This window comes from Paroedura picta, chromosome 5, assembly GCF_049243985.1.
Source record: "Paroedura picta isolate Pp20150507F chromosome 5, Ppicta_v3.0, whole genome shotgun sequence".
NCBI lineage: Eukaryota > Metazoa > Chordata > Lepidosauria > Squamata > Gekkonidae > Paroedura > Paroedura picta.
The window spans coordinates 27,707,082-27,734,098 of NC_135373.1; the positions used below are offsets into that span (position 1 = coordinate 27,707,082).

General features: G+C 43.0%; 1 protein-coding gene across 5 annotated transcripts; it reads left to right on the forward strand.

Annotated features, from left to right (window-relative positions):
- Positions 1-12,243: 12,243 nt before the first annotated feature.
- LOC143839012 (uncharacterized) lies at positions 12,244-15,556 on the forward strand. 5 transcript variants are annotated; one of them, XM_077340898.1, is made up of 12 exons: positions 12,244-12,268; positions 12,427-12,456; positions 12,777-12,803; positions 12,951-12,977; positions 13,125-13,151; positions 13,299-13,325; positions 13,473-13,499; positions 13,647-13,673; positions 13,821-13,847; positions 14,321-14,350; positions 14,934-14,963; positions 15,372-15,556. In XM_077340898.1, the coding sequence occupies exons 1-12, from the start codon at positions 12,252-12,254 to the stop codon at positions 15,505-15,507; spliced, it is 432 nt and encodes a 143-aa protein (XP_077197013.1). In that variant the 5' UTR covers positions 12,244-12,251; the 3' UTR covers positions 15,508-15,556. The 5 variants fall into 5 exon arrangements, with proteins under 5 accessions (XP_077197013.1, XP_077197014.1, XP_077197016.1 ...); XM_077340902.1 differs by lacking the exon at positions 12,244-12,268 and adding an exon at positions 12,316-12,348 and having other exon boundaries at positions 12,427-12,536; XM_077340899.1 differs by lacking the exon at positions 13,647-13,673.
- Positions 15,557-27,017: the final 11,461 nt, after the last annotated feature.

Below are 27,017 nucleotides of genomic sequence, written 5' to 3' on the forward strand. Positions count from 1 at the left end.
CCCTGGCCCCTGGTCCCTGGTCAGGCAGCTTAAGGTGGCTTTGAGTGGCAGCTTGCAGACAGATCAAGTGGGGTGGGTGGGGGCTGAGCAGCTTCTTAGCAGGGCCAGGACAGATCTCCTTAGCACGCAGTCAGCAGGCCGGGAGGCCCTCATGAGCTGGCCCAGCCTAGCAAGCCAAGAGTCTCTCACTAGCAGGCCCTGCTTAGCAGGCTAAGTGGCCCTCGTTAGCAAGCACTCCACCACGACCCTTTGCCCAGGGCCTTCTCCCCTTATCTGCTACTGGTTCTGGGCACTGAGGCATGTCTGAGAGCAAAGAGGCTAGAGTCCAGGGATGGAAGGTGGTAGCTGCAGGGGCAGGACCAATCAGGGCAAAGCTGGCTGCACCCTGATTGACCCTATTCCCACTTGGACAGCCGGACACATCCCACCCCCTAGGCTGTTTCACAAATATATAGAGGAACAACAATGGATAAGGATGAAAGGAAGATCTGGAATTAAAAAGGCATTTAAAATAATGATGCCCAACTATATAGATGTACAGCCATACTCTCCCTTGCTTATTTTCTGGAAGAATGTAGGCCCATCTATTTTCAAAATATTCTAGTAGGAGAACATGGGATTCCCAACAGTTATGCTGATGATGGTTTACTGCTAATGTGCACATGGGTTTGTATCTCTTTTTTCCAAGTATTCATTTTATTATTTTGTTTTAATTTATGAAGAACCTGAATAGTTCTGACCAGCCCATTTTCATTATGAAATGCTGATTCTGTGAACTTAGGCAGATTGTAAGTGGGTGGGCAGAAGTGATTATGTCCATGCATGGCTTTTGTGGCCCTTTCTCACATGCAGAAGGAAATGCCCAATCACCATTTCGGGGTTGGAAGGTGAATTTCCTCCAGTCCAGGCTTACTAGGGATTCTACTTTTGGGAGGGGGCATCATCTGGGCATGGAATTGTAGTAACTGTGGTAGGCTGATAGATGTGAATTTCCTGCATTCTGAAGAGGGTTAGACTACATGACTGGAATTACCTTTCAACTCTATGATTCTATTATCAGATCCTGAAAACTAAGCAGGACCAGTCATGGTTGATACTCAGATGGGAGACTACCAAGGAAAGTCAGAGTTGCTATGTAAAAGATATCTCATCTAGGTCTTAAAGCCAATAACAGCAATAAAGCCAATAGCAGCTGTTTGACCAGAAAAAGACAGCAATATAACAAAATAGTTATTGCTGTTCAATATTCCTTAAACACAAGCAATGGTCAATTGTTGCAGAAATATATTTGTACACATCTAATGTTCTATTAAAATCCAACTCATTTGATTATAGTTACAAGAGCAAACAGGCTTCTTATTCAGATGTGGATCCAGAAATTTTGTTATTAGATCTGAATAAATTACTCAGAAAAAAAAACACTCAATAGTTTCTACCAAAGATCTGTCACAGAAACAAACTCTAGATCCCCTTTCTTGACCTGTAAATATTTAATGTAAAACCATAAGTGGAAATGAATTCATTCTTGCAAGAAAATTAAAATATCTCATAGCATAATACTATAGAAATAATATGGTATTGATTAAAGTATGATTATCCAAAATACATGGATGAACATATACACCACTTCCCTTTCTGAAGACTGTACTATTCTTCCACCACAGTGTGGCTGGCTACTAACTAAACTGTAAGCACAAGACTTCCATAAGGCCAAAAAAGAGTCACAATCCAAATGAAGTGAGGTTATCTAATCTTTGAGCAGGGAAACTCATCTAAATTTAAAAGATTCTAATAGTTACAGTAAAAGTAGTGATCCCTTAGTCTCTAAATCAATTCAAAGCCAACATTTAATAAACATTCACCAAACTATTATAAAAGAATTATCTTTTGCACAGTTTTCATTAACAGGGAGGATGGATATATTTTAAAAAAGGTAAAGGTATCCCCTGTGCAAGCACCGGGTCATGTCTGACCTGTTACCCAAATTGCTGGGGATAGCAAGAGGCTGGGTAACACAGGATCTTTACTACCAATTTTTACGGGGTCCTTTCCCTGGAAGAAACCCTTTTTAAATGAAGAAGACAAAAGCTTACACTCATGGGATTTATTTGGGGAAAATATTGGGATACACTCAAAACACACAGAGCAAAAACATACATACACTAAGTTCTACAGGGGAACAAGTTACACTAAATTCTACAGGGGACAAGTTCACTAAGTTCTACAGGGGGACAAGTTCAAGATACTGCACCTTTCTTGGATCCAAGCAGCCCAGACACAGGGTTGACGACATCAGGGGTGACAGGATGCCGGGTGTGGATAACACAACACACACACACACACACACAGGGTGTGCGCAAGGCTTGATATAGTGTTTGAAATTCCCGGGCCAGCCCCAGAGACTCCCCACTGGGAGGTCCGTGATTGTTGATTGGTCTCTGATATTATGCGTATGTGATAGGTCAGTTTGAACTGTGATGTCACTAGAGTGGGAGGTGTGGAGTAATCTCATCAAGTAGAATAATACCTTGGCTAGGTGTAATGTGTGGCTAATGGCCTTGTCTTTGTTTTATCAGGAAGGACTGGGGGAAGACATTTGGGGATAAGAGATGGTGCTAGACAGAAATTACACTGGACAAGAGAGACAAAAGAAGTTGCAGTTAGTACCTTGAAGGGATATTCCTTTCCTGTAGATAGTCTAATGGTCTTTGGCTGGGGGGGGGGGGTGATTTAGATAACGTGCACATTTAGCTCAGTCAGTTGGGCAAGGAGGAAATGTAAGAAATCTAGTGAAGCCCAAACAAGATGGAGACTTAGCCTGGCTTCCTAGGTTTTCTAAGGGGCCCTACTGACTCCATAGTCAGTCTCTGCCAGGCTGGTTTCTGTGTGTGCCAACCTGCTCAGAGTCCAGTCATGGGCTTCTGTGCATGAAGATATCTCTGTGTGAGGCACCCTTCCATTATGGGCTACCTCTAGGGTAACAGACCCTTGGGGTGACGCCCTCTAGCGTTTTCTTGGCAGACTCAATACGGGGTGGTTTGCCAGTGCCTTCCCCGGTCATTACCGTTTACCCCCACAGCAAGCTGGATACTAATTTACCGACCTCGGAAGGATGGAAGGCTGAGTCAACCTTGAGCCGGCTGCTGGGATCGAATTTCCAGCCTCATGGGCAAAGCTTTCAGACGGCTGCCTTACCACTCTGTGCTACAAGAGGCTCTTTGGATATATTTAGGACTTGATAAAATAAATCTGAGAAAATTTGTCTGGATTGTATCCCATGCTACCAATAAACACCAGAATAGCATACAAAAACAGCGAGGTTATTTTTGCCCCAAATGCTGCAATTGCTGCCCAAAATTCATGGGGAACGGCAGGGCATCCTGCCCCGCCACAATGGCACGGCGGCAGCACAGAGTAGCTGCCACAGTGCATAAAGAGTCTCAAGGTGGCTTACAGGGCAAAACTATTCAAGCTGTTAAGAACAACCTAGGTACACACAAATAGAATCAAGATGCTCATAAAACAGACATCAGAACAGAAGTGAACCATAAAACATCTTTAAAGTATTATCATAGGCTTTCATAGCCAGAAGCTACTGGCTTTTTATAGTTTTCTTGGGTCACAAGAGTGTTTTGGTAGCTTGTGCTCCTAAGATTACATCTGCATCTGTGGCTGGCTTCTTCAGAGGTCTGTCACATCAAAATGTGTATTGCTACAGAGAGATAAACATCTTGCTGTGACAGACCTCAGTAGATAGCAGCCATAGATGCAGGCGATATGTCAGAACACGGCCCCACAACCTGAGAAAACTACGACAGCCAAACAGTAATAAATAATATGTTTAGCTAAAAGATTACACTTGAGTTCACGGTTATGAAATGGATATAATTCAGAGGTATAGCTATTTCCTTAAAGTGATTTTTGTGAAAGGATCAGGTCTCCTTGTGCATGTAAATTGCTGTCTCCTCACAGCTGACTTATGGTGACCCCAGCAAGGGTCTCTCAAGGCCAGTGAGAAGCAGAGGTAGTTTGCCTGCGTTTTTCTTTCCAGAGTCATCCTTGGTGATCTCCCTTTCAAGTAGCAATGCTGCTTAGCTTCCGGGATGCAATTGTGCTACACCATGCTGCCTTCCCACCCTCAGACTTGTATAACATAGTGAAATGAGGATTTTCAAGAGACTGTAATAAGTATGAGGAACTAATGTTTTTCCCCTTGTTTTTTTTTAATTTAGAGACCTCAAAAACAGCGCGTAAGTATCACAAACCTCTCTATATTGCTGAATGATTCGTATTATCCTGTACAGTGAGGCCTAGGCCTGTTTTGCACACAATAGACAATGCACATTCAATGCACTTTAGAAGTCGATTTTCCTGTTCTGCACAGGAAACTGCAGGTGCCAAAGCACATTGAAAGTTCATTATCTTATGTATGCGGAATGGGCCCTAGACTTTCTTTGTCCCATTTTGCCAAACAGTTTCTGGACATGTTCTTGAAGGTGAAAATCCAAACCTCAAAAAGAAGACACACAGATACTCTATGGATCCATGTATATTTCTCAGGATAATAAAGAGTAAAAGGTAAAGGTATCCCCTGTGCAAGCACCGAGTCATGTCTGACCCTTGGGGTGACGCCCTCTAGCGTTTTCTTGGCAGACTCAATACGGGGTGGTTTGCCAGTGCCTTCCCCAGTCATTACCGTTTACCCCCCGGGAAGCTGGGTACTCATTTTACCGACCTCGGAAGGATGGAAGGCTGAGTCAACCTTGAGCCGGCTGCTGGGATTGAACTCCCAGCCTCATGGGCAGAGCTTTCAGACGGCTGCCTTACCACTCTGCGCCAGAGTAGCTAAGACCTTTTCCGCATGGAAAAATGCTGGGCTGGAGCTCATATGGCAGTAGGACTAATCTCAGTCCCAACCTGTCTCTGCCCCACTTGAAGCTTTTCGTTGCCCCCCCCCCCGGCAGGGGAACACGGATATTTCCACAATCCCTTTTGCTGCCGCAGGTGCCAACGGAACCTATCCTAAGGCAGGCCCATGTGGAAGGGGAAATGTTGGGCCCTCCAGGCCCAGCTCCTTCCCTGCCTATGACATCCTGGAAGGGACAAAAATGTCCCAGTCAGCTCCTCAGTGTTTTGTGGCAGCATGGAGCTGACTGGGGCATTTTAAATTTTTTTATGAAGTTGGGATTGCATTGTTACCTTCGTGAAAATAACTGCCCCCCCCCACACACATACACACCACACATTGTTGCCGTGAAGCATGGCAGAACCTCTCTGCCCCGGTTGCCTCATGTCAAGTCAGTAATCCTGGGTAGACCAGGTCCGGCAGGGAAAATCTCCTGTGAGAACCCGGGAATCGGAGGAGCAAAAGTTCCCCATCGCAAACACCTGCCAGTGGCCTGGTGCAGCTACTGCCATGCAGAAAGGGTCTCAGACACCTTAATATGTTCAGGATTCCCCCACACAATTCATCCTGGAAGAAATGGCATTAGAAAAACTATCCCAAAGCCACTCTTTCACTGAATCCCCCTAACGTGTTCTCAAGACAGAGCTAAATGATTAGGGGTTTCTAAACAAAAGACCCAAAATCACTGGTATTATCATTACTCTTCCCTACCAGAGGCAAGCAAAGGGTGGACTTGGAAGTTGAGAGCCATTGCTTGGAGCCAAAACCCTGGAGGGTGGAGAGGCAGGAGCCTACAGTTATTTTCTTACCTTTTTTTGTGGGGGGGTGATCATGGTCAATTGCCCTGTCCAAGTTCAGAGCCCAGGGCAGCTGTACCCGTTGCCCCTTAGCTAAGCACACCCTCCTTTTACCCAATATATATTTTAAATAGAATACTTATTAAAACTGAAGCTCTCAAAGATTGAAATGGTTTGCCTGTTATTATCTATCTCATAAAATCTAAATTCTATGCTGCCCCCACGTGTCTCTCATGTATCATCTAAGGTACATAAATAATGATGCAAGAACATTTATGATTTCTTTTAGTATCAAAATTCCTTTCTCTAAGTCTATGCTGAAGACAGACATCTTGAAAATAATAGCCCAAAATAATGAAGAAGAAGAAGAGTTGGTTCTTACATGCCGCTTTTCTCTACCCAAAGGAGTCTCAAAGTGGCTTACAGTTGCCTTCCCTTTCCTCTCTTGCGTTCATCTGGCTAGAGCTTTATGATGAAGGAGAGGATATAACGATTATTCTGATTTGGTTTCTGAAAATCAAATATCCACTGTTGAAGATCAGTATCTTGAATAAATGAGGGAAGCATGCAGAAAAGCTGTTTAATCACCATGGCTGAAAGCTGGGTTTTCAGGCTCCTACTGTCTGAAGTCTGGAATGGTTCTTGACCTGTTCACCTTGGTGAACTTTTCAGTGGGATGGATGTCTTCACGGAATGCAAAGAGAAATTCTAGGGCTCCAGTGAACTCAAGGATGCTTAATTAATTTCCCCAGAGATTACCTCATAATGCCTGGTTGTTATAATACATTCAGGTGATCCTCATGGACTTGACTAAACTGTTTCCCATTCATTCTGGAAGGTCACAGATGCGATCTGAAGAGAAACCAGAGTATAACCCTGTTCCCTAGTGCTTTTATATTGGATCCATATACAACTGTTCTTATTTCTTAGTTTTTACCCATTTATAATTAATGTTATATTTGTAATTTTATGTTTTTTACTGGCTGGTCTATGACCGTAAATAAATTGATTGATTGAAGGTCACAGATGTAATAGAACCAGGAGGCCTGCCTTCCTCCTAGATTTTTCCACTTGGTTGATATAATTTCTCAGAAATGATTGTTTGTTTAAAGAATAGCTAAAATAGACCTGGAGAGAAAACAAGCAAATAGAAATATGGAAATGTGAAAACTTTCCTCCTTTTTCAGTGGCTACAAAATTCTAATGTGCATATATTTAACTGCTAAAGATTCCCTCTGTTCTGTCATTGACCATTGATATCAACAAAAAGTATTCTATGTCTTGACTTGCTTCTTTTTATTAATACTCTGCTAAGATAAATACAGCTATATTGAGGCTGTTGATTGGGCTGATGTACAATTTCAAGGATTTTTATAATTAGGAATAGCAAAATCTAGGGGTAAACACATAAGGAACGATTCAGGAGAAAGTTACATGTTAATGTCTCTATTTTTAGGATCCAGAATGTGATTCTGGCACAGGAACCGTGAGTACTCTGAAACTGGGGCAACTTAAGAAAAAAAAATTATTTGAGGGGAAAAAATGTCAGAAAAATGTGAAGGAATTAGGGATATATTTATAGAATCATAGCTTCCTTACCGAGCTGATAGTAAATATTGTAATATCCAAAGAAACTAAAAAAAATCTGTAAGAAATACAGACAAATTGGCACAGAGACAGTAACATTATCAGTTTAAACCAATATCACATTTATGTCCAGTGTAAAAAGGAGTTTCTTGTAATCCCAAATAGTCTAATGATAAAGTATTTAGAGATTACGGAATATTAAGTAAAAATAAAGTTGACAAGAGAGTGCAAGAACCCAAAAGAATGGGTATTAAGTAACAATTATGATTGGACAAACAAACCCTGTTTGGATCAAAAAAAGAGGACTAGAAGAATTTGTGGAAAATAGGATTCATCTGTTGCTATTAGCTATGGTAATTAAAGGGGACCAATTAATGACCAGTCAGTCAACATCTGAATAATTAGGACTAGGAGACAATGTTGGGGAAGAGGGAGGCCATGGTTTCTCTGCTTGTTTATTTGACCTTCAAGGTAGCTGGCTGGACAGCCAAGCAAGGTAGGCAGCAGTCAGGGTGGCCCCCGAGCTTCGGCCCAGCAAAGGGATAGCCCGTCCACGGTGCAGCTGTGGCGGCCTATCCCTTTGCTGCACAGGAAGCTCTGGCCCAGGCATCGAGCCTGAAGGGCCTGTCGGACTTCCTGCATAGCCCGTCAGCCTTCCGTCACCCCCACATCCCTGCTCACCTCCGCTGCGCCAAACAAGCCCTCCCTCCTCCCCCTCTGCGTGATCATCCCACCCACCCCCCACATCCCCGCTCACCTCCGCTGCCCTGAACAAGCCCTCCCTCCTCCCCCCACGCGATCTTCCCACCCGCCCCCACCATCCCTGCTCACCTCCGCTGCCGCTTACCAGTCTCCACCCACCCACTCCCTCCCCCACATTCCCCACCCATCACTACTGTCCACTCCCCCCACAACACCTTACCCCCCTCTTCCTCTCACCCCTGCCCCGTCCCCTTTCATGTCACCTACCTGACTCCCTTCCTGCCTTCCTTTCACCCAGCATTCCCTTTGCCCTTCCTTCCTTCCTTCCTTCCTTCCTTCCTTCCTTCCTTCCTTCCTTCCTTCCTTCCTTCCTTCCTTCCTTCCTTCCTTCCTTCCTCATCTTCTCATACAACTTCTCACATTTATAGGATTTTGGAATTATTTCTTAACAAAGCTGACCATCCTACTTGATAAGGGTGCACATTCTTGGTTAACTCATTATCATATAACTTCAAACAACATACAAGGTTGTGTTTATTTAAAACAGCATCTTATCTTAAAATAAATAAAAGTTAGTTTATTCTGACTTCTTTTTATGTTAACAAATTCTATTTAAAAATAATAATTATGAGTTTATTATACAAACAGAAGAGCCTCTTGTGGCACAGAGTGGTAAGGCAGCTGCCTGAAAGCTTTGCCCATGAGGCTGGGAGTTCAATGCCAGCAGCTGGCTCAAGGTTGACTCAGCCTTCCATCCTTCCGAGGTCGGTAAAATGAGTACCCAGCTTGCTGGGGGGTAAACGGTAATGACTGGGGAAGGCACTGGCAAACCACCCCGTATTGAGTCTGCCATGAAAACACTAGAGGGTGTCACCCCGAGGGTCAGACATGACTCGGTGCTTGCACAGGGGATACCTTTACCTTATACAAACAGATTTTGAGTCCAGTGGCAAAAATTTATTCAAGGTGTAATACAGCCTTTTTCAACTTTTTTACCATTGAGAAAACCCAGAAACATTCTTCGGCTTTGAGAAACCACAGCAGTGGCACAATCGTGCAGAACAGGATTGGGAAGCAGAGCTCCCCTCCCGACCCCCTCCAGGGCCATCATTGGCCATTTTGGGATAGGTCAACATGACCATCTACAGCCATATCACCTAATAATGTTTAACCAATAAAAAAAATAAATAACTTCCACCCATGCAGGAAACCCTTCCAAGGCTCTCAAGAAACCCCAGCGTTTCATGAAACCCTGGTAGAGAAAGGCTGGTGTAAGCTGTTACATGCTGAGCACCCTTCATCAAACACTATAAACTGGGAATTAAAAGTTCACAAATATAGGCAGAAGGTGAGCCAGAAATGGGTACACCAAAGATTGAAAACACAGTTTAAAATGACAAAGAGTGACAAAAACTGGAACAAAGGATGCCACAATGTCTTCAATAATTTTTTAATTTTTTTCTTTCCAGAAAGATGACTTGTCAAAGCACCCCTGGTTCTATTGGTACTTTCAATATTTCCTTTGTAATAAGTAATCCTTTATTACGGTAATACTATGACCATTTCTTCATGAGGAATATATTCCTGGACAGCCTTTGCATGTTGGTTGCTTTTAGAGCCTCCTTCAAATGATGTTGCCTGCATCCTGAGGCTGTCCAGTAGTCGGGTCATAATTTGGCTATTTTGAACTTGCAATTACAGGAATTACTAAAACTGGATTTACCATCCTAAACTGCACATCCCATCAGTGAGCAACCACTGAACAACCAGAGATAAGGCCATGTGGAGGGGGAAAGGTGCAATAGTCTTAGCAGCTTTGTCCCATTCTTGCACATGCCCTCCCCTCTCCATTTTCTGCTCCAAGTATTTATTTTTAATGGTGCGATCCGTGATGCAGGGCGATTGCAAACCTACATTGTCAAAGTTAAAATAAAATCTTCTTAAAGTTGTCCAGTCTTTTTGGGATCAGGCAGGCAAAACTCAACCCCCTTTCTGCTTTCTGGAGGTGGAGATTGAGCTGGATTGAGGGAGGGTGATCTGGCAGATTTATCCCGATCCTACAGGGTATGAGCAGCATGTATTAAAGCCAACCATTTGCACAAAATGACTTTTTGGGTTCCAGGGACAATGTTCAGCATCTCAGAAATCCACCCAGAGAGAAATAAACTGCAAAAGAACATGAATAACCAAAAAAGGGGGAAAGGAATGCTGCATCGTTCTGGCATTTCTCCATAGCAATGTGGCAATGTTGATTTTTATTAAAGATGCATTTGTGTTGTGGCATTACTGCATAGCAACATGGAAGTGCCTTTATAAGAACAAAATTCACAGTTGGGTGGAGGAGAAAGTTTCAATCCAAGAGAGAACTGCTGTGCTGTGATTGGTGGCTTGCTGTGATTGACAAGCCAAGGAGCAGAGAGAGAAATACAGCTTGTTTTCTCTTGCTGCCACGTCAGGACACAAAAAGCCATAATGAGGCAAAGGGGAAATGTGGGAGGGGGTCTCCCCATAAGGAGGGCTGCAAAATGCAAGATTTAATATCCTGCATTTGCCAGCAGGAAGCCACTCTCTTTTTACCCTTCCATATGGAAATGGCCTGTCAATATATCAAATAACATAAGGTCAATATCTTAATTCGTAAACCTACTGCAAAAGTAGAAGTAGATGTTTTAGAAGTGATTACTGAAGTGAAGTGAATAGAAACAATGTTTTTAATAGACTTTACAAAGTCTTCCACACATTTTTGAAGGATTTATAAGAAATACTAAAAACTGTGTTATTCCTGCAGGCGGTCTATGAATTAACATAATGACCTTATATAATTTGATATATAGGCGGTATTACTGCAACAAAGAATTATTGTCTCTGCGGAAACATTGGAAGTACCAATAGAATAAGGGGTGCTTTGACAAGCTGTCTTTCTGGAAATAAAGAAAATAAAGACAAAGATTGTTGAGGACATTTTGGCAGCCTTTGTTCCAGTTTTTTTCACCCTTTGTAATACATGAGGACACATAATAATGAAGAGGTTTCACAGATTCAAAACAAATCTGCATCTTTGGAAAGTTCAAGAAGCTAGGATACAGGCAGGTGAAAAGGGAGAGTGAACTAGACCAAAGAGCCAAATTAATATTTCTTTTGTACATGTTGTTTGTTTCTGTTTTCAGCAGCCAAGGCCTACTGATAAGCCCACATCTGTAAGTATTTAGAATCACAGAATCATAGAATCATAGAATCATAGAATCATAGACTTGGAAGGGACCTCATGGGTCATCTAGTGCAGGACACTCAAATCCCAATCATTCATCAATTGTAACTTGCCACCCTTGACTTCACAGAATCCGCCTCTCTACCAGATGGCTATCTAGCCTCTGTTAAAAATTCCAAAGATGGAGAACCCACCACCTTCCAAGGAAGCCTGTTCAAATGCGAAACCGCTCTAACTGTCAGGAACTTTTTCCAGGTGTTTAGACGGAATTTCTTTTGAATTAATTTCATCCCATTTGTTCTGGTCTGTCCTTCTGGGGCAAGAGAGAACAAGTCTGCTCCATCCTCCATATGGCACCCATTTAAATACTTGAAGATGGTTATCAGATCCCCTCTCAGTCGTCTCCTCTCCAGGCTAAACAGACCAAGCTGCCCCAAGCTTTCTTCATCTTTGTTCCACTCCTCTGGACACATTCCAGTTTGTCAACATCCCTCTTCAACTGGGGTGTCCAAAACTGAACACAGTACTCCAAGTGAGGCTGAACCAGAGCAAAGTGGCACCATCACCTCTTGTGATCTGGACACAATACTCCCTTTAATACAGCCCAAAATCCCATTTGCCTTTTTAGTCACACTGCTGACTCATGTTCAGTGTATGGTCTACTAAGACTCCTAGATCCTTTTCGCACATGCTACTGCCAAGACAAGTCTCCCCCATCTTCAATTGGTGTATTTGGTTTTTTCCTACCTAAATGCAGAACTTTACATTTGTCCCTATTGAACTGCATTTTATTCCGTTTAGCCCACTTCTCGCGCCAATCAAGATCATCCTGTATTCTGTTGCTGCGTTCAGTTGTGCTTGCTACCCCTCCCAGTTTAGTATCATCTGCAAATTTAATAAGTATCCCCTCTAATCCCTCATCCAAATCATTTATAAATAGGTTGAATAACACAGGCCCCAGAACAAATTCTTGGGGTACTCCACCATAGATGTGAAATAATATTTCTTATGTTCATGTTATTTGTTTCTGTTTTTCAGGGGGAAAATTCAAATGATGATAAAGCAGCTGTAAGTATTTCTGAACCAGGGACTCTGCTTAGCAAAAAGCAGTACCTTGGGTTGATTAAAGAAGCTAGAAGAAAAAGCAGGTGCAGTGGGAGAGCAAAGTAGACTAAAGATGTGAAATAATATTTCTTATGTTCATGTTATTTGTTTCTGTTTTTCAGGGGGAAAATTCAAATGATGATAAAGCAGCTGTAAGTATTTCTGAACCAGGGACTCTGCTTAGCAAAAAGCAGTACCTTGGGTGGATTAAAGAAGCTAGGAGAAAAAGCAGGTACAGCAAAGTAGACTAAAGATGTGAAATAATATTTCTTCTGTTCATGTTATTTGTTTCTGTTTTTATGGGGGAAATTACAATAAACCAGCTGTAAGTATTTCTGGACTGCTAAGCAAAAAACAGTATATTTGGTGTGTTAAAGCAGTTAGGAGAGAGAGTAAGTGGGAAGAGAGAGTGAAGTAGACCAAAGATGTGTAATAATATTTTAAGATTTATGTTGTTTGTTTCTGTTTTTAGGAGGGAACATACAATGATAAACCAGCTGTAAGTATTTCTTGACTGCTTAGAGAAAAACAGTATATTTGGTGAGTTAAAGCAGCTAGGGGAGGGAGTAAGACGAAAGAGAGAGTGAAGTAGACCAAAGATGTGTAATAATATTTTTAAGTTTATGTTGTTTGTTTCTGTTTTTAGGAGGCAAAGTACAATGACAAGCCAGCTGTAAGTATTTCTGGACAGCTAAGCAAAAAACAGTATCTTTGGTGGGTTAAAGCAGCAAGGACAGGGAGTAAGTGGGAAGAGAGAGTGAAGTAGACCAAAGATGTGTAATAATATTTTAAAGTTTATGTTGTTTGTTTCTGTTTTTAGGGGGAAAATTACAATGATAAACCAGCTGTAAGTATTTCTGGACAGCTAAGCAAAAAACAGTATCTTTGGTGGGTTAAAGCAGCTAGGACAGGGAGTAAGTGGGAAGAGAGAGTGAAGTAGACCAAAGATATGTACTAATATTTTAAAGTTTATGTTGTTTGTTTCTGTTTTTAGGGGGAAAATTACAATGATAAACCAGCTGTAAGTATTTCTGGACAGCTAAGCAAAAAACAGTATCTTTGGTGGGTTAAAGCAGCAAGGACAGGGAGTAAGTGGGAAGAGAGAGTGAAGTAGACCAAAGATGTGTAATAATATTTTAAAGTTTATGTTGTTTGTTTCTGTTTTTAGGGGGAAAATTACAATGATAAACCAGCTGTAAGTATTTCTGGACAGCTAAGCAAAAAACAGTATCTTTGGTGGGTTAAAGCAGCTAGGACAGGGAGTAAGTGGGAAGAGAGAGTGAAGTAGACCAAAGATATGTACTAATATTTTAAAGTTTATGTTGTTTGTTTCTGTTTTTAGGGGGAAAATTACAATGATAAACCAGCTGTAAGTATTTCTGGACAGCTAAGCAAAAAACAGTATCTTTGGTGGGTTAAAGCAGCTAGGACAGGGAGTAAGTGGGAAGAGAGAGTGAAGTAGACCAAAGATATGTACTAATATTTTAAAGTTTATGTTGTTTGTTTCTGTTTTTAGGGGGAAAATTACAATGATAAACCAGCTGTAAGTATTTCTGGACAGCTAAGTGAAAAACAGTATCTTTGGTGGGTTAAAGCAGCTAGGGGAGGGAGTAAGTGGAAAGAGAGAGTGAAGTAGACCAAAGACGTGTAATAATATTTTTAAGTGTATGGTTTTTGTTCCTCTTTTTAGGATGCAAAACCTAATGCTTGTTCTGCACCTATAAATAATTTCTATTCAGGGATTGCTAAACAAAAATAATACTAATTTTTGATGAGTTCAGAAAGTGAGGAGAGGAAGGTAGACCAACAAACTAAACCAAAGATGTGAATTAATACTTCATATGTTAATGGATTTTCATGCACCTGTATGTCATTCTGAATCAGGGCCTGCTAAATAAAAACCAGTCAATGACTGGCTCAAGAAGTTAGGAGTAGTTGGAAAGAGAGAGTGAATTAGACCAAAGATGTTAAGTATCATTGTGTTCCATATGTTCACATTATTTTTTCTGGTTTTAGAATAATGAACCTGATTATGGCAATGGACCTGTAAGTAATTCTGAAACAGGGACTGCTAAGAGAGGGGGGAGTGTATCTTTGGAGGCTTCAAGAAGTTAGGAGAGGGCATCAGCAGAAAGGGTGAATGAACTAGACCCAAGATGAGAATTGATATTTCATGTACAAGAATCATAGGATCATAAAGTTGAAAGGGACCTCCAGGGTCATCTAGTCCAACCACTTGCAGAATGTAGGAAATTGAGAATACCTGCCCATCCACAGTGATCCAGATTCCATGCCCTCCCCCCAAAGAACCTGAATCCCTGGCCAGTCTGGCCTGGAGGAAATTCACCTCCTATCCTCAATGTGGTGATTGGCATTTCCTTGGATATGCAAGAAAGGACCAAACACTAACACAATCCCATGTGCCCACCCACTCACAATCTGCCTAAATTCACAGAATCAGCATTTCTGTCAGATGATGATCAAGCCTCAGCTTAAAAACGTCCAAAGAAGGAGATCTCAGCACCTGAGGAAGCCTGTTCCACTGAGGAACTGCTCTGTCAGGAACTTCTTCCAGATGTTTAGCTCAAAATTCTTTTGATTTATTCACGTGGTTTGTTTCTGTTTTCAGGCAGAAGAACCTGCTGATGGGCCCTGATCTGTAAGTGCTTGTAAATGAAGAACTGCTAAATTTAAATTGATATCATTAGAGTGCACAAGAAGCCAGGAGAATCGGTGGTTATAGTGGAAGAGTGATAGGGAATGGTATGTTTTATTGTCAACCCCTACACTGTTCATTGGTAAGCAATAGGATGGGGAGGAGCACCAGAGAAAAGGTTCACAGTTTGGAGGTTAGAAGCTACTGTTGTATAGTTCTCATGAAAATGTGTAAGAAAGAACTCTGTTTGGCTCAAAGGAAATTGTTCAATGTATTTCATTTTAAAAGCAGGGGACAAATTTTTAAGACCACAAAAAGCTTGTCTATTTCTGAATACTGTCCCTCTGTAGTTGTTTTGGTTTATGGGTGATTTTTGAGGTGTTTTGCTGATGGCCATCATTTCTTTTATAGGACAATTAAGGGAGATGACTTACTGACAATGCTGGACCGCATCAATGATAATTTGTTCTCTTTTGCTTTTGTCCTGCCCACGGAAGTTAAACCAATGCAACGGAATTACAGATCACCGATGTTAAATCTAGACTAAATTCTGTATCGCTTTCTGATTTTTGTCCCGTTTGTAAGAATGTGATTGCCTGGAGGATGGCAAACGCTTTGCAAAAACAATAAAAATATATATACTAAAATTGTCTGGGTTAACTTCTAGGAGTCAGAGGAGGGAAGTTGTATTTTTATCATCAGGGGAACAGTATCAGCTGCCTGCTGCTGTTGCAGTCATGAAATTCTGGGTTTGCGGCCAGATCTCAAAAGAAAGATAGCAGACACTGAAACAGAAAGAGATATCACACTGAGGAATTTACTCCCAATTAGTGCTTCAGCAGGTTTCAGCCAAGAGCGACTGCTTTGGGTGCCTCCCTTCTTCAGTGTGCTTGCCACTCTGAACCTGTCTCAGAAGACAGAAAAAAGAGAAGAGGGCACATGGCAGAGGTCACAGTATTAATTCCCCTGGACCTTATCGGTTCTAATCGTTTATACTTCACCTATGTTTTCCCTTCCATTTTATCCTCACAATAACCTTTGGAGATACATTAGGATACAAACTTGAGATTTCCGGATCTTAGCACTTTAACCTCTATACCAGTGGTCCCCAACCACCGGGCCGCGGCTCCCTCTCCCCGCCCCCCAGAGCAGCGAGAAGATCGCCAGGCCACGAGCAACTTGGCCGCCGAAGCGGCTGATTAGCGTGCGGCCCGGCAAGTTTCTTTCTGTGTGGGGGGAGGGGGGAGCCCGACCACCGGCATGCTGGCAGTGCAAACGCACATGCGCAGACCTGCCACGCATGCGCGTTTGCACCCAGTGGGGCTGCAAATGTGCACACATGGCAGTTCCACGCATGTGCACATGCACATTGCCTCTGTGCATGCCTGTTTGCGCCCATGCCAGGACTACAAACGCACATGCATGGCAGGCCCACACATGCACGAAACTACCACGCATGTTCATTTGCGGCCCCACCAGGTGCAAACGCACATGCGCTGCAGGTCCACACATGCACATTTGTGCGGGGGCTGCCACGCACTCCCCCCACCCCTTGGCAGCGGTCCACAAGTCGAAAAAGGTTGCGGACCACTGCTTTATACCTGTGCTGCCCTAGCCGGCCACACGCAGGGTTAGCGCAAGGGCAAGCAGGGTTACAGAGTCAAGGAAGTTCAAAGCGCGTACCAGAGAGTAGTCAAAAGTCCACATTGATTTTCAGTTTAAAGATATCAAGAGTAGATCAAACAAACAAACAAACAACCCTGCTCCTTCTTTATCAGTAGAAATTTGTTTTTTATTTATTTATTTGGATTTTTATACCCCTCATTCTTTACGGCTCTGGGTGGTTTACATAGTACATTGCATAAATGGAAGGGCATCTGACTGGGGCCCAGCCAATGTTCTGAGTCAGTCGGCCAAGAGTCAGACCCAGAAGAAAGTTTTATTATACCCTAATTCAGCAAAAATGGGATTGGAAATCTCTTACCTATTCAGAATCAGAATTTTTTTATTGACATACAAAACAAAAGAAAAAGAAAACAGAATGTCTGATTATTCACAGCGGTGGCCATGCCATGTTGCCACCAGTTTCTAGTGCCAGGGCAGCATGCCCTGCTGTGTCCAGTGTATGCATGGGGGAAGAAATCCCCCAGCGCACACTGTCTGCCCTGGAGTTGTGCATGCATAGGAAAGGACTTCCACACCTCACAGTGATAGCAGGAGGGTGGAGGGGCATGGGGATCCCACCACAGGACCATTTTGGGGGTGTAGTAATGCCCTGTTTAGCTCCAGATCACTGTGTGTCCTTGCAGGGACACTGTAGGTACAGGGGAGGAGCTTTTACCTTATGCACAGGCCTGCCATGGGTGGGTCTCTGCTGGCCACCATTGCAAGATAGGGAAGAAGAATCTGCTTTCCCTTGCCGCAGGCCATTTGAGGCTGTGATAGGGTGCAGGGTCAAAAGGTGGTGGGATGGTAACAATGTTGTGGTTATGTGGGGATTACCCATGCTGCCCTGTCTGCCCTGTGCATAATCGGTCAAAGATTACATTATAAAGTATTGTTTGTTCTACAATTGTGAGACCTCATAGCCAGCTGTAGAAACTTGGCAATCAATTCAATTACTAGAGGATTTTTGTTGCCTAGTAAGAAATTATCTCAACCTCATCATGGAATCTTTGTTCTTTAGAATGAGTTTTAGAGATTTTTTAAAGATTAAGACGATGGCCAGTTCATCTAATTTTTGGATCTCGATTTAGGTCGAAATTAAGTAATTCTTAATCCTCACCAATCCTGGAAGGAAGAATGAAAAACAGATCAGCTGGCCAGGTGAGGCACCACCTTGAATACACTCTTTGGAACATGGCTACCCATCTTCATTGCCCCCCAAAGCCTTTCCCAATAACCCTGTTTATCTGAAATGGGCTAACTTCGCCTTCCTACAAGATATATAGAAAGTTATGCACAATTGCAACCACAGTCCAAATATTATTATCAATCAAGAAGGCTTGACAACTTATTCCATTCTGTCATTCACCCATTCCTGTTTTCCTGTCCATGACGCAAACACATGGTCAGTCACAATCGTTCAACTTCCCTGTGTCACACTGTTCAGCACCATAACATTTGTTTTTTTGGGATTCTGGCTGAAGTTGGATCTTGGCATATATCCTCCATTTTGTTATACAATGCCACCTGGCACCAATTAACTTGTGTCTCTCATACAATAATCCTGTTCACCACAAACATGTCAGAACATGATATTTTCCTAATCGGAAAAAGAAAAAAAACACCACTACCCAATGCTGGGTATTGAGGAAAAGGTTGAATGATCGGTCAATAGCAATAGAGAGGCTCTGTATGCAGACACAACCTTGAAGCATATGTAATTGTACAGGAAGGTCAAATAGAATCTGTAGAGTATATCTGAACTCATTGTACGAAGACAGGAAGACGACTAATGCTAGGGACTGTGAGGGTGGACAGGATTACTTTATAGAAACAAGCAGGCTGATAGTCCTCAAACCCCTTCTTTCTCTTCCTCTTATTCATGGCAGAGTCCAGCTGCCCTCTGTCAAGTAGTCCTCCAATGGTCCACACAAATGCCCATAATTCACAGACTCCTACTTCAAGAAAAAGTTGTGAAGGCTTAACTGTAACTGCAATCGATGTGGTGGAGGAGAGGGCAGCAGAAAGATGCACTGGGGGAGGAGCCCTGGTGACGTAGAGGGCGGGCGCCATGTTGTAAACGGTGTGCCTGTCTTGGTGGCGAAAGGCATAGGCCCAGGTCTCCACAGGTTTGAGACTTCCTTATGAGGTGGCAGGTCTGGGAGCGAGGCCATCCTGGCTGAGGAGGCATGATCTCGCGGTGTCATGTGGCTTGGGTGGTGGGTGCTCCCCCTCACTGGCAGTCTTGAAACAAAGGTTGGATACACAATTTTCTTGGATGCTTTAGGATGCTTTGGGCTGATCCTGCATTGAACAGGGGGTTGGGCTAGATGGCTGTATGGCCCCTTCAAACTCTATGATTCTATGATTCTATGATTCTATGATTCTCCTTGGCACCCCACAGTTTACAGTGCCGGGTAGCTTGTGGTGGTGCCAAGGGAACTCCATGCTTCCATTTGGCACCCCAGGTGGACACTTCCCTTCAGTGGGAATACAGCAGCAAGGGAACCCGTGTTCCCAGCGGGGCAACTGGGTGGGCCCCAGGGCATCACTGGATACTTCCCTTGGGTAGGATTCTAGCAGTAAGGAGGCCCTTGTCCCAGCAGGGGAACTGAGTGGGCTCCAGGGTGCCACTGGGGTCTGGGTGCTTGTGGTCAGCTGATTGCTATTCCGGCTCCCTCTCCCATGTTGTGCCAATACTCCTGAGGAGTAATAATAAAGCTGGTGTGTCTTCCCAATGGAAATGTAGTGTGTCTTCCTTAAGCCCAAGATGCCCTCCTGCAAGTTAAAGGTTTTTTCCCCCCTTTTCTTTCTATGTTTAATCCACCCATAATCCAGCCCAGATAATTAGGTACTTTTCTTTGCAGAATGTCTTGGTAGACAGCCATCCTGGGTGTGTGGGGGGCAGGGGAGACAAAGGAGTGGAGAGCATTTATGCAGAGCATCTTTGACCCTGCCTGTGCTGGCCTATTCCTTGCTTAGCATACTTTCTGAGGACCATTTAGTTTCCCCCCAGCTCTCTTGGCTTGTGTGCTGTGTGAATTCATGACCTTAGTGTCAATCACTGTAGGATCCCAGGTCTGGAAGATGTGAAGACCACTGGGGCAAGCTGACCTCAGTTTGGTTGAATGGTATGTTTCTTCATTCATTGGTTTTGAAGACAGATCCTGCACAGAATCAGCACAAAACAAAACAGTAATTTATTAACTGCAGATGAGGAACTGGCGAAAATGCAAATTTCAGCATATTCCTTTTCTTAAATGCTTCATTATTAATATCCCACATTTCACTCCAATAGAAATCTAAGGAAGTTTATATCATCCTGCTGTTTTCTCCTCACAGCAAACTGTGAGGTAGGTTGGGCTGAGAGTGCCAAGGTCATCTAGCAAGCTTCCATGATTCAACTGGGGATTTGAAGCTGGAATTTCAAGATCTTAGATCAGCCTTTATCAACTTTTCTTACCACTGAGAAATGCCTGAAACATTCTTCAGATTTTGAGAAACCTCAGAAGTGGTGTGGTCATGCAGAATATGGTTGGGAAGCATAGCTGGTGACATGACCACCCAGAGCCCCTCCCCTTACCACCCCTCCAGGCCCATCATTGGCCTCTTTGAGAGGAGTGAGGGAGTTGCCATCACCTGATAAATGTTTAACAAATAGTTAAAAATATAAAAAAATAATTAAATCCACCCATTCGGAAAACTCTTGCAAGGCAGTCAAGAAACACAGGGTAGAGAAACCCTGGTAGAGAAAGCCTGTCTTACATGAAAACTTTAACAACCAGCCTCTGTTACCCAAACAGACCGTCTTGTAAAACAAGAGGGGGCAACTGTGGTTTTCCATCTTTGTATATGGGGGGCTGTTCTCTGAAGAGAACTCTCGAAATTAAGCAACCTAGATTCATCTGGACAGGTTTTTATTTTAAAAAATAAAGGTCATAATGCACATACAGACACACTGAAAACACATACTACCTAAAAGGAAATCAGGGAGGTGGGGGGCACATAGAAATTTTGGGTAAGGCTATAGTTATGAGTCATAGGACCGTAGGGGCAGCACGGAAATGACTAGTGTTTTAAGGAAAGAAAAGAAAGCTCACACACAAGGGGATGTGTGAGGAGGATACAAGAACAGACACACACACACACACACACACTACAATGGAGCAGAATGTCATATTTTATAGGACAAAATGTTATTTGGGGCTAGCTGACATATTAACCCCCAAAACAATAACTTGGTTGGCTTTCCAGAGGCAGACAATAGCCTGGGAGGAGCTTGATGAGTTTACCTGAGGGGAACTATACGTTCCTACCGGTGAAAAGCACTCTGTTAAGAGGGGGGAATGACTGGTGGGGTTACCACAATGTTGTATTGTTTATGTGTTTTTATTGAGGGTTTTAATAGGGTTTTACAGATGTGGGATATATATTGTAACCTGCCATGAGCCAGAATCCTGAGAGTGGCAGGTAATCATCATCATCATCATCAACAACAACAACAATCATAAATGGTGCTTGGTGATACTGTTTAGTATTAAAAGGGAAATCTATATGTTTTGGTGAATAGTGTTAGGTATCACTTAGTGATTTACCTTAGTACATGGGAGAGGGGAAATGAGACTGGAAGACAATGTGATTAAATCAAAGTGAGACAATAGGTTCTTGGGATGCCCATTGTCCTAATTATGCATCTATCGAAGGTGGGGAGGAGTTCATTAGAACGTCAGCCAATCTTTTTCACACTTCTGAACTGAATGTCCAGACTTGCTTCTGGCTGATACGCATTTTGGAAAAGGCAGTGAGTTGTTTGTAGTACCTGAAATGTGATAAGAGGAAATGAGATCAGAGCTAGTATAAAGTGACCTTCGATGAGAGGAGGGGTCTGACTGCTAATGACTTTTCCAAAGCTGTATGCTTTCTGTACCAGTTGAAATGCTATTATAACAATACCAGGAGTGTTCTTGGTGCTGGGAGAGAATATTTTCCTCCATTCTTCCATTTGGTGTCTAAATTAGATATCAGTGCAAAACTCAGGGAAAATACCAGAAAGCCACAAAGGAGGTCAGTGTGTTATGGGCATCAGGTGTATGAGGAGGAAATCTCATGTTACATCTAAGATTGCTGCAAATTTCACAATGAACAGACCACACTAGAACTTATCATATACCAAAGTCAGAACTGAACAGATCTTTGGACCACTCAGAAGACCAGGAAATGATTGCATTGCAAGTTTGCATCAAATTTATACATACAAGAGGAAGCTTAAGGACTTTTCTGAGTCAAACTGATCAGCAGCCATGTTTCTTGGGATGCTGTAAGAGAATGACCCTATGAAAAAAGCCAGTTTCATTGTATGGGACTGGTGGGAAAGAATACACTGATGCAACCTGTTGAAGTGCCATGCACTGGTCAACAAACATCAAAAACATATTAGTTCCCCTTTTTGATCATCTTTTAGGCCACAAATCAAGTATCTGCCAATAAATCTAGTATGAAAGAACATCATGCAAAAGCCCACCTTCCTCAGACTCAGAACAATTTTGTTCAAGTGTATTCATAAGTCACTTGGAACAATGAAATGATGGAAAGGAGGAAAAACAATAAAATACTATACCTTTAATTTTGAAATTAGTGGAAACACTGACATGGTCCTATGAACCCAGAAAAGTTGTTGCCCCAGGCCATTCTATGTGTCCCTGTCTTCTGCTTCTAAATAAAGGATCTCATTGGCAGGAGGCAGAAGGTAGGATAGCATGGGTGAGGCTCCCTGCCAGATTATACATGATTCATCTTGATGTCATTACTTGCCAACTAGTAGTTGATAAACGTCACATTGCACCATCATAGGTTTCTTTGCAATTCGGTGGGACACTGGGAAATTCTTTGCATGTTGCAGCTCCAGCAAAATCAAATTAAATCTGTAGGGAGATATTTGCTGAGATATTCCAGTGCTCCTGAGCAAATTTAGAGGTCCCAAGGTTCACAGTTATACCGCTTTCTTGAGTGATGTTTTTGTACAGCAAATGGCCCACCACCATCCCTGGCCTGTTCCCCTTTCCAGTTTGGACAAATTCTGTAATAAAAATGTTAACAAGTTTTAAGTTGAGAATTTGAGACTTACTGCTCTCTGTATCTTGTCCTTATGATCTCTTGATGATGAATATGATCTGATGATGACTATGAAATGTCTCCCAAACCCCTAAACCCAGGAACTACGCTAATGACCTTATGTAAATCATAGGGCCTAATGCAGCCAGAATTACAGTGAAAATCCTGTTTGATATCAAACCAAACAATTATGATCTGGTTAGGTGTAACCGAGGGTGCTGGAAAAGGAAGCAGCTTGTGTCACATGACAACTTCAGTACATCATAATCATGGTGTTGGGCTGAAGTAGCCGAAGCAGCCAAAGTCGTTTGGCACCCATTAACATCAATGGTGCCATTGACATTAATAGGAATTTTGGCTTTTCTGCCTTTCCCGAGGCCTGGGGAGTGGAGGTTTAAGTTACATCCTCCAAACATTCAGGGTAGCTCTGAGAAGCTCTTCCCTGACTCCCCTCCAAATTGCAGTTCTTCTTAAATTCCAGTCTTGCTCATGAATTACATGACAATGGGAAAGGGAACTACCACAACAAAGCAAAGCTACAATTCTATTGTTGATGTCATTTTTGGTGTTCGAGGTGGAGTCAACCCCACCATGCTTAGCCCCTGCCTATATTTTCTGATATTTGAGCAACGTGGCAAGTAGGGGGATATCGTTTCTGATGGACAAGCACAGACTCTGCCTTCTACTCGCTCTGTCACATCTTTGTTTGCACATGTTCAAGAAGAAAAATGTCATTGAATCTTTGGCACCTCTCTAGATTTTGGAATCAATATTTACCCAGCACGGGTGGAGGGTTAACCTTTCCTGGTTGGCAAAATGATGGCACCCTTGATCACGGAGCCATTGTATTCTAGCAATGAAGCCTGGAACTCAAGGGCAGAGCCATCGTATATATAGAGCCGCGGCAGGCAGCCCATCTTCACACCGTCAATTCCCATCTTGAAAGGCACCAAAGAGAAGCCAAGATGAAGCTCCTGGTTGTGGCTGCTGTTCTTCTCCTCTCTCTCCTTTGCCTAAAGGAGGCTGAATCGGTAAGGCTGCCTTCCGCTCTGCAGAGAGCCATCTGCTGTGCTTTCATAACAGTTATCTTCTGAGTTAGTCCACGTCGACAGACAGAGAGACAGACAGGACTGCAAGCTTCAAAGAACACAAAACACTACTCATACAAGAAATTTAACCAACTACTTTCAGAGCATTAACTGAAGGCACTTCCCCACACACTGGCTCATGCACTTTCAACTTTCAATTACAACTGGATTTTGCTGTTTGAAATGTCAAAATCCACTTGTAAACAATCACTAAAGTGCATTGGAAGTCAGCTGAAAGTGCATTATTCAATATTTTTCCTGTTTTCTCTGTGTATGGTATTGAGATTAAAAAAAAAACCCTGTAATGAGGGACCACTGAAAAAGTATTTTAGTTTAATTTATGTTTGGATGTGGTGAACAAAGGGATCCCTTGCATACTTCTTTCTATACTGCAAAAATATAGATGACAGTAACTAGCTATTTAAACCTTAGAATGCTCTTCAGGGAGTTAGCTATATTGGGTACAAGTGAGTTGGATTTTGACTAGACATACTTAGGATGTCACTGAAAGAGATCATTGTTATTAGGGGTTGGTATAGAACCTGAAAGTCTGAATAACTGTTTTCTTTTGTATCCTTATTTTTACTTTCTTTTTCTTTCCTTTCTCACATTTAGGCTCCCGATCCTAACCCTGTTTTGGAGAAGGTGAGTTCTACAAATTTTCTGTCTCAAATCTTCCAAGTATCTAGTGTTCTTGTAAATTTCTATAAATACTTCCCAGTACCAATAGAGAAAAGGCACATTTGCCAAAGATAAAAGTCCAAAATAAGTAGAGTGTTTAAGAACAACATCTCCTTTGCAAAAAACAAATTACAGCCAGGTGTCCTGAATATGAGGGGACAGCATTCTGGAGGGCAGAAATACTGTATCTGAATGGGAAAACATGAATTTAGGGCATTAGACCTATTCTGCACAAATTGCTTCATCTACCTGTGACTTCTCTCTACGCTGTTTGCCACTAACACATTATGTAGCCATACGTTTCAAAAATCCACTAAGCATAGGATGAAATACCCATTTCTTTAGCCTAACTTGAATGTTAGTTTAGATAACAAAACGGTTCAATTGCTCTGTGTTTTCCTAGTTTGTCCTTCAACCGCCGCTGCTCTGTTGTATGTGGCAACAGAGATTTTACCAATTAACTAGACTTGCTAACTGTGTCTGAAAATGTGAGGGAATAACAGTTTTACTTTCAAAAATAGATATTTACTGGCAGGGGCTCATGGTAATTGTAGTCCATGAACATCTTGAGGACCACAGGCTGACAATCCATGCCTTAGCATATATAGTTCCTGGGGCCACGTGAGAACTCATTTTGTCTTCAAAATGGCTTGTAAAGGCCTCACAGCTTGTGCCCATTTCCCTAAATGGGATTTTCTAAACTTTTTTTTACCATTGTAAACCCCCTGAAACATTCTTCAGGCTTTGATTAACCCCAGAAGTGGCACAATCCAGTTCCTTTTCCTGACCATACATACTTTGGAATCATCGTGTTAGGAGGCCAACATTGACAAGCAGGTGGCGACTATCCCAGTAACGACGCGGAGCCAAACTTGGCAACAAATTGGCCGCAGCCGTTTATTAACCAGTGCCCCTCCCACCGGAGGGTTGGCCCACATGCAGGGTAGAGGAGCCCAAGCCTTGTCAGCCGGCCGGCTGACCACCCATACCCGCGGCGTTCCAGCTCCTCACCTCACTCCCAGCCGGGAGGATGGGATGCCTTCCGCCGCGGGATCCCTGGGAAGCGACCATTGAGGACCCCACGGGCGTCCGCCTCCATGGGGCCCCCACCTCTCGCTTGGCCTCGGGCCCCTGGCCTCCCAGCCGGGTAGGCCGCACCCGGTTGTGGCCGGTCTCCTTAACGAGACCCCCTACTCCAGGGAGTCCCGTACGCAGATGGGCTCCCCACCAACGGGCTCCCTACCTTGCATGTCCCGACGACTGCGACGAAAACGTTAACAAACAACTGGGAGGGATGGGTGGGTAGCTGTCCGGGCACGTGTCGAGAGGGAAAGAGGGCGAGCCACGTGCGCACGGCCTTTTAAGGCCAGCGGCCCCGCCCCTCTCCTCGGCGCGCTGCGGCGCAACCCGCTGACGCGGCCAGGGCCCACGCCGCTCCCGGGCGCCACCGCCGCGTCAACGGCGGCCGCGCTCAATCGCGGCCGCTATTTGTTACCAGCTGGAATTCTAGCAGTTTGCATGTTGCCTCTGTTCTTGCTAGTTAAACTCCACCTAATTGGGGGGTTACATCTTGCTACTCTCCTCTTGCCTTTCCCTTGCACATGGACCTCATGTTAATTTACCTCTTATGAAATATCAAGTCTACTTGTATTTTAGTAAAGGCTTTTAAAGAAAACCCTCACTTAACATTTATCTCTTCTATTTCCTAATCAAAATGGAATTAATTAGAGGCAAACCCCAGATTCGTAACCAGAGGAAAAGAAACGGATTGTTGGATTTAAAGGAGAAACTGTTTACTGGGAAATATCTGCAGTTTAGGAGATCTTTGTGCTAACAGTCCCTTCAGTTTCACAAGCTGTTCTGATGGTCCTTCCTTTTTTCATGTATCACTTTCTCCTTCCCTTTGCTCTCTAAAAATCTCTTGGACAGCAGAACTTCTGTTGAAGCCCTAGGCTCATTTCACACACATTGGCTAACTTCAGTAGTACAATTTCCTGTTTCACCCAGGAAAATTAAACTGCAAAATCACTTTGAATGTGCACTATCCAACATGTGCGGAATGCACCTTGGTCTCTGTCAGGCAGAAGTAACATATCCAGATAATCCCCCATTCTGTGTCTCTTTCACACAATTTTATTTTAAATTTGATCACACAATTTTTTTATTTTATTGCAGTATCACCGTCTGAGTTCATTTCTGTCCCCCTGCATGGCTCTGGGTGCTTTCAGATGCTAGATGCCTAATGGTATTATAGACTGCGATGCTGAATAAGAGTCACAATTTGCTTTACAAAAAACAAATATCCATTCTTGTAGATCAGTAAGCTGAGTATATGAGGCCAACATTAAGAAAAAAAACTGTATCTGTTTCTTTCTCTTCTTCTCTGTTGCTCTTTTGAGTCCTCTCCTGCACAAATCTAGTCCAGCTATCTTTGACATCTGTTTATCTAAATTAGCAGCTAAAGTCACATCTTGTGTCAATAAATTTCCCAGGTCAACTGACCATTGCATAA